The sequence below is a fragment of the Lactuca saligna genome, chromosome 7 (genome assembly GCF_052625555.1).
Source record: "Lactuca saligna cultivar CGN05327 chromosome 7, ASM5262555v1, whole genome shotgun sequence".
In the NCBI taxonomy this organism is placed as follows: domain Eukaryota; kingdom Viridiplantae; phylum Streptophyta; class Magnoliopsida; order Asterales; family Asteraceae; genus Lactuca; species Lactuca saligna.
Window position 1 is genome coordinate 173845550 of NC_136423.1, and position 7338 is coordinate 173852887.

A 7338-nucleotide genomic window follows, 5' to 3' on the forward strand; every position below is an offset into this window, starting at 1 on the left:
GTTAAGGCCGAACATCAGAGACCCCATGGTAAGATGCAGTCGTTGAACATCCCCATCTAGAAATGGGAGGATATCATTATGGATTTCATCACAAAGTTGCCCAAGATGGCAGGTGGGATTGATTTGATCTGGGTTAATGTATAGGTTGTTTTAGAGAGCCCACTTCATCTTGATTCAAGAGATTTCATCCGCTGAGAAGTTAGCCAAGATCTATATTAATGAGGTTGTTACATGTCATGGGGGTGTCAGTTTCTATTGTTTTAGATCATGATGTCCATTTTACTTCAAGATTTTGGAGGAAGCTACATGAGGAGTTAGGTGCTTGATTGCTCTTCAGTACTCTTACCACCCACAGGCTGATGGTTAGAGTGAGCGAACCATTAGACTCTCCAGGATTTGCTTAAGGTGTGTGTTTTGGATTTTGGTGGGAGCTAGGATAACTGCCTTCTTGTAGTTGAGTTCTCCTACAACAACAACTATTGCGCCAACATTGGTATGCCTTCCTTTGAGTAGCTTTATAGGAGGAAATTTTGGACCCCATTTTGTTTGGATGAGGTTAGTCAACGGATGATGGGGAGCATGGAGGTAGTGCACAAGACTATAGATTTGATATAACAAGTGTGTAGTAGATTGCGAACCACACACAGTATAAAGAAGTGTTATGTTGGTCGGCATCATTCTGATCTTGAGTTCGAGGTTGATGATTTTGTGCTTCTGAAGGTGTCAACATGGAAAGGTGTCATCTAGTTCTGGAAGCGGGGCAAGTTGGTCCGATATACATCGTTCATTTCAGGGTTGTTACACGGGTGGGCAAGGTTGCTTATTGTTTGGATCTTCATGTGTAGCTTAGTCAGATCCACAACACTTTTCACATTTCCTAGACACAAAAGTGTTTAGCTCATGATTCCATAGTAGTACTCTTGGATGACATTCATGTTGATGAGTGCCTAAATCATATTGAGCGACTAATTGCCTAAGATGAATACCTTACGGAACAAGGTGGGGGGTGGGGGTTGGTGAAGGTGAAATGGCAACACTGAAAAGGTTCCGAATGGACTTACGAACCCGAGGAGTAGATGAAAGCGCATTACCCTGAGTTATTTGTAGTAGCAGATTCGAGGACGATATCTGATCCACGTAGGTAGAGTTGTAACAACTAGTTTCTGGTATAAATTTTATGCTTTAATCTTGCAATATTTTAGGTGGCTAGGACCTAGTGATGAAAGATCACCATGTTGTGGTAGAGCAATATGAATCACATATTTCATTAAGTCACCAAAATGTGCTCATGTATTGGCTATAATGTGGTGACAATAGGGTTCTAAATCCTAGATTTTGGGCCTTGAGCCTTATTTAAAGGATGTGATGGATAGGGTTTGTCCACCCTCAGCCTCCATCACTCCTCCATGTTCATAAGATCAAACCCTAGCCTCATTTCAAGCTTTTCATCTCATTTTAATGATTTGGTGACTTTTGAAGGAAGAATAAGAAGTTTTATTATGCAAGAATTCATTAAGCAACACAATTCCACCTTTATAATTATTTTCTAGACTATTGTAAGTCTTCAAAACTTAATATGTATAGTTCATTTCTAGTAAATCTAGGAAACTTAGCATATTATGGTCCATTGTGAAAGTTGGAATGAATGGGTGTGATAAAGTTAGCAACTTTATCACTCACCAAGGCCCTTAGAGTACTATATCTTTTGGATCTAGAAGTTGGAGTGATTTGAAATCTATACCTGAGATTTATAACACTTTCTTAGTTTTTGACCTAGTTTAAGTGAAGGACACGCTTAGGTCATGCATGTCCATAAGGTTTTGAGTTTTTTGAATCTTTAGGGTGCCAAGAAGCCTTTTGGAATGTTTGACCAAATAGCTTAATGGATTCAAGGCTTAACCCATTAAGTTGTCCATGTGTAGAAATCACGACGTGGCAAGATACTCGTCAGAACGTAATGAAGGTGGATTTCATGACTGTTTTACCGTGTTTTGCCACACTGTAGTGGCATGTTTGCCACGACGTGGTGGCAAAGCTATTCGCGACTGTTTTGAGTAAGCACGATGTGACCAGTAGTTGGCCGCACCATGGTGACCGTTGATCGTTGACTTTTTGACCTAGTAGACTTTTGGTCAAATTGCTAGTTTTATAGGCCAGACTAAGATTTGACATTAAATGTTTATTAGGTAGTGTGTAGCACCAGCTTATCGTTTGTGAAATGTTTGGTATTTCAGATTCGATGGTGAGAAGAATTTTCTGTGTAGGATGCAGGATTATCTTTGTGACTTTTGCATGAAAGAACATGATCTGACCCCTAATAATTATATAAAAGACCAGGATCTGGCCCATAGCACTTATATGAAAAACAAGGATCTGACCCCTATCACTTGTATGTAAGCCTAGGATTTGGTCGTTGGCATTGTAAGAAAATACCATGATTTGACCCATGGTAGGAAGGATTCTAAGACAATCATTTGACCCATAGCATTCACTTGTAATAAACTTATGTTTTATGTATGATATGTGGTATTCTAGAAACTCACTAAGCTTTATGCTTATGTTTTTATATTTAAATGTTTCAGATATTTTGGGTTCTAAAGAGAAGGGTCCAACTTAATCACACTAAATCCCCTGAAGTTTCCCACACTAGCTATAAATACCAATAAGTTGACCAAAAGTAATGTCATAAAGTCACTCCCAAGACAAAATAATGGCCCATGAATAAATTAAAGGCAAAATTGATACGGAAACGCCCATGAAAATTTCGTCCATAGGTGCTACTTAGCCCGTTTTGGTGTGTCTAATGCTACTTAGCCTGTTTTGGTGTGTCTAATGCTACTTAGCCCGTTTTGGTGTGTCTAATGGCTATATGGTCAAACGTGAATCGGTCTTCACAGCTTAACATGGTGAACAGTATTTTGATTAAAATAATATTATTATAACTATTTTTTTTCTTTTTATAAGTCTTATAAATATTGTATTAGAATCTATATATTAAAATATGTTTTTATATTATCTGGATGTGGTTCGAGTTTGTAAAAAGTAATAATGTAAGTTTTGCATAAAAACAGTGTAATTTTGTAATATCATAGTTGGAGTTGGTTTAAGGATCGGTCTAATTCATGAACCAGTAAACTCCATCTATCTATAATGTGTATTTAATTATTTCTTTTGAGATGTCCAATCAAGAAATCGATGAGATGACTTTCATATACCACCATCATTAGAGTACAGAATTAACAATGAAACATAAGACAGAGAAGAATGAGACACTTGAACGTGAGAATTTTAATGGAGAAAGCAACTATACTTGTTGTTTTTCTTTTTTCACTCCACATTCAAAAAATCTACACCGCTGAAATTGACTTGATTTCAGATTCAAAGTTCTTGACAGAAGCTGACACGTTGGTCTCACCGGGTGGAAATTTTGTACTAGGGTTTTTCAGGTCAGGAAGCCCTGAGAACAAATACGTTGGTATATGGTACAAGAAAATCTCTGTTCAAACGGTGATTTGGGTTGCCAACAGAGACTTCCCAATCAACGGTTCATCATCCGGCACACTGAGGATCATCTCTCCAGGAAATCTCGTCCTCATGAACGGGAACGACACCAATGATGTAATCTGGTCATCCAATACAACTTCATCAGCTAACGTAACTGTACACCTTGAAGACAATGGAAATCTAGTTGTAAGAGAAACAATAGAAGAGAAGATTCTATGGCAGAGTTTTGATTATCCAACTGATACACTTCTACCTGGCATGAAAGTCGGGAGAAATTTCTTAACGGGTAAGGAATGGACACTATCTTCATGGAAGAGCAATCAAGATCCAGCTCCAGGTGAATTCACATGGAGCGCAGACACAAGCGGCTATCCTCAGATCATACTAAAACAAGGCACAACAGTCATCTTCCGAGGTGGACCATGGAATGGTGTTTGGTTTAGTGGGGATTCTGCTTCCACCAGGAACATCATTACCGGAGATATGATTATTAATGAAACAGAGGCGTATTACAGTTATTCTCTTCTCAATACTTCTGTTATCTCGAGACTCGTCTTGAATTCATCTGGCCAGTTAGAACGTTGGGTGTGGGTTAATGATGTGAACAAATGGCAGATTTTTCTTCAGTTAGAAAGAGATTTCTGTGATGGGTACAACATCTGTTATGGTTATGGAACGTGTAGCAGTTTAACCTCACAAAGATGTTCTTGTTTAGATGAGATAAGATTCGTGCCCAGAAACCAGAAGGGATGGGAGATGGCAGATTGGTCGGGTGGTTGTGTGAGGCGAACACCATTGGATTGCAAAAATGGAACCGATGGGTTTATCAAGTACTCTAATGTGAAGTTGCCTGATACAGAGTCTTCATGGTATAACGTGAGCATGAGCCTGAACGAATGTAGAGAAAAATGCTTCAAGAATTGTACATGTATGGCCTATTCAAATATAGACATCAGACAGGGGGGAAATGGCTGCTTGCTTTGGTTCAGTGAACTTTTGGATATGAAAGAGGTACCTGATAGCAATGGTGGTCAGGATATCTTCGTAAGAATGGCTTCCTCAGAATTAGGTATATATTCAGCTCTTTACACAAACATAATTTGAATAGGTTCTTAAATAGATGTGATATCTCACCATGTAAAATTACTCAATCAGTACACGAGAAGAAGGAGAGAGCGAACATCAAGATCATCTTACCAGTAGTTTTTCTGGGGGTTCTTCTGATAGGCTTGAGCTCTACATGGTTCCATCATGCATGTAGAAAAAGGCATCATCAACAGCTTAGGAAAGGTAAGAAAAAGTTCACGATTTTAACTGTAAATTGGTTGTAACCTAATAGAAAGAAGAGTAATATGAAATCTTGAAGCAGATTCAGGGGAATTCTTCGATGTTGGTCAAAGCCAGAGAGAAGCAATGGAGCTACCATTGTTTAGCTTTTCTACATTAGCTAGAGCTACTGCTAGGTTTTCGCCAGATAATAAAATTGGAGAAGGTGGATTTGGATCAGTTTATAAGGTAATAATAGTAATCAAAGTTGTGTACTGAGAAAGAGACATGGAAGCAATTCATCTTCACTGTTTATATTGTTTTTCACATGGCCAATAATGATCTCTAGGGTGTGTTAGAAGAAGGACTAGAGATTGCAGTTAAGCGTCTATCTACGACTTCAAGCCAAGGACTTGATGAGTTTAAGAATGAAGTCATTTGCATTTCAAAACTTCAGCACCGAAATCTTGTTAGACTCCTCGGATGTAGCATATTGGGAGATGAAAAGTTGTTGATCTATGAGTACATGCCAAACAGAAGCTTAGACTTGTGTTTATTTGGTCAGAATCACATATATAACTGCCATTAATTTAACATTTAGGAACTAAGCATTCTCCGGAACTGAATATGACTACATCTTCATGTTGCCAGATAAGACACGAAGCAGACAACTTGATTGGACAACGCGTTTTAACATTATCAAAGGAATTGCTCGAGGACTTCTTTATCTGCATCAAGATTCACGCTTAAGGATCATCCATAGAGATCTTAAAGCTAGCAATGTTCTACTTGATCTGGACATGAACCCTAAGATATCAGACTTTGGGATGGCTAGAAGCTTTGGAGGAAACGAATCTCAAGCAAACACACAGAGAGTTGTTGGCACATAGTAAGCTTGATAATCCAACTGTATATATATTCTACTTCTCTTAAGTGCATTTATTTTATTGCGTGCAGTGGTTACATGTCCCCGGAGTATGCATTAGATGGTGTTTTCTCATTCAAATCCGATGTATTTAGCTTTGGTGTTTTAGTGCTAGAGATAGTGAGTGGGAAAAGAAACAGGGGATTCATTCATTCTGAACATGACAATAACCTCCTTGGACATGTAAGCTTATCTGCCACAAATTACTCCTTTGATTTATAAAAATATATCCTCAAAATTTTTTTATATTAATTTTATTCAGGCATGGAGAATGCATAACGAAGGCAGGTCAATGGAACTCATTGATACAACTTTAGGCCAATCAAGCAATTCATCAGAAGTTATACGATCAATTATAGTGGGGTTGTTATGTGTTCAACAATGCCCAAATGACAGGCCAAACATGTCATCTGTTGTTTTAATGTTGGGCAACGAGGGTATACTGCAGAAACCGAAGCAACCAGGTTTTTTCGTAGAAAGGATCTTACATGGTGGGGATATTTCTTCAAGCAGTTACCCAACGAGTTCAACCAACGATTTAACTGTTACAGAGGTAGTTGCTCGATAGAAAGAAAATACATAGCTTCGACCTCAAGTCTTGTTCTTTTTGTTTTCGTTAGCACCTTCAAATGTATGGCTATCTATTATCTCTGTTTCAAAACTTATCTACCACAATGGTTTAGTGTCAAAATGATAGATTAATTATGCCTTTTTTGGAAGAAAAACAAATTAACATGAAGCCTACTTTTAAGCTTAATAAGTTCGCATTCCCCATATCCGATTTGTAAGTGCGATATGTCAACGAAAAGAACTAGTTACAAACAACGTATTTTAGAAAAAAAAAGTGTTAATCGTAGTTAAAACAAATAGTTTGTAGTAGTGTTAAAATGGTGCATTATGTTTTTTTTTGCTACCTATTTTTAGCATGAAGCCTACTACTTTGGAGCTCAATAAGTATGCATTCCCAATATCTGAAGTGTTATATATCAATGGAAAGAACTAGTTACAAACAACATCTTTAAAAAAATAATAAAAAAAAACATGTTATTGGTACTTATAACGAATAACTTGTAGTTGTGTTAAAATGGCACTCTATGTCTTTTTGGCAGTTTTTTTTTTTTTTTTACATGAAGCCTACTTTAGAGCATAATTTGTAGTATTTAAGAAACACTAAGATAAAATCAATAATATTAGACATTAAATATAACGGTTGTTTAAATGAAATGTAGGATATACACTTTCCTTATGTAAACCGCTCCTATAGGCCCATATGTTATTCATTGTCCCTAGTAGTAGTAGTAGTAGTAGTAGTTGTTGTTGTTGTTGTTGTTGTTGTTGTTGTTGTTTTTGTTGTTGTTGTTGTTGTTGTTGGTGCTGCTGCTGCTGCTGTTGCTGTTGCTGTTGCTGTTGCTGTTGCCGTTGCCGTTGCCGTTGCCGTTGGTGTTGTTGTCGTCGTTGTTGTTGTTGTCGTCGTTGTTGTCGTCGTTGTTGTTGTCGTTGTCGTTGTCGTTGTCGTTGTCATTGTCGTTGTTGTTGTTGTTGGCTTTACAATCATCACACTATCGGAGATCTCCCAATTAGATGGAGTTAGCAAAGGTTGCACAAGTTCCTCATAGCTATTCGCCAACGTCTGGGTGTAGAAA

At 37.7% G+C, this 7338-nt stretch overlaps 1 protein-coding gene across 3 annotated transcripts; it reads left to right on the plus strand.

The window, feature by feature from the left end:
- Nucleotides 1–3230: 3230 nt before the first annotated feature.
- LOC145004557 (G-type lectin S-receptor-like serine/threonine-protein kinase At4g27290) lies at nt 3231–6511 on the plus strand. 3 transcript variants are annotated; one of them, XM_078963491.1, is made up of 7 exons: nt 3231–4573; nt 4660–4794; nt 4874–5019; nt 5120–5330; nt 5422–5659; nt 5728–5878; nt 5958–6508. In XM_078963491.1, the coding sequence occupies exons 1-7, from the start codon at nt 3265–3267 to the stop codon at nt 6261–6263; spliced, it is 2496 nt and encodes an 831-aa protein (XP_078819617.1). In that variant the 5' UTR covers nt 3231–3264; the 3' UTR covers nt 6264–6508. The 3 variants fall into 3 exon arrangements, with proteins under 3 accessions (XP_078819617.1, XP_078819618.1, XP_078819619.1); XM_078963492.1 differs by lacking the exon at nt 5958–6508 and having other exon boundaries at nt 5705–5873; XM_078963493.1 differs by lacking the exons at nt 3231–4573; nt 4660–4794; nt 4874–5019; nt 5120–5330 and having other exon boundaries at nt 5572–5659; nt 5705–5878; nt 5958–6511.
- Nucleotides 6512–7338: the final 827 nt, after the last annotated feature.

Coding starts and splice junctions, on each gene's coding strand:
- LOC145004557 (XM_078963491.1), top strand. CDS start 3,265: ATGAGACACTTGAACGTGAGAATTTTAATGGAGAAAGCAACTATACTT. Junction 5,660..5,727: donor CAGAGAGTTGTTGGCACATA/GTAAGCTTGATA, acceptor TATTGCGTGCAG/TGGTTACATGTCCCCGGAGT. Junction 5,879..5,957: donor ACAATAACCTCCTTGGACAT/GTAAGCTTATCT, acceptor AATTTTATTCAG/GCATGGAGAATGCATAACGA.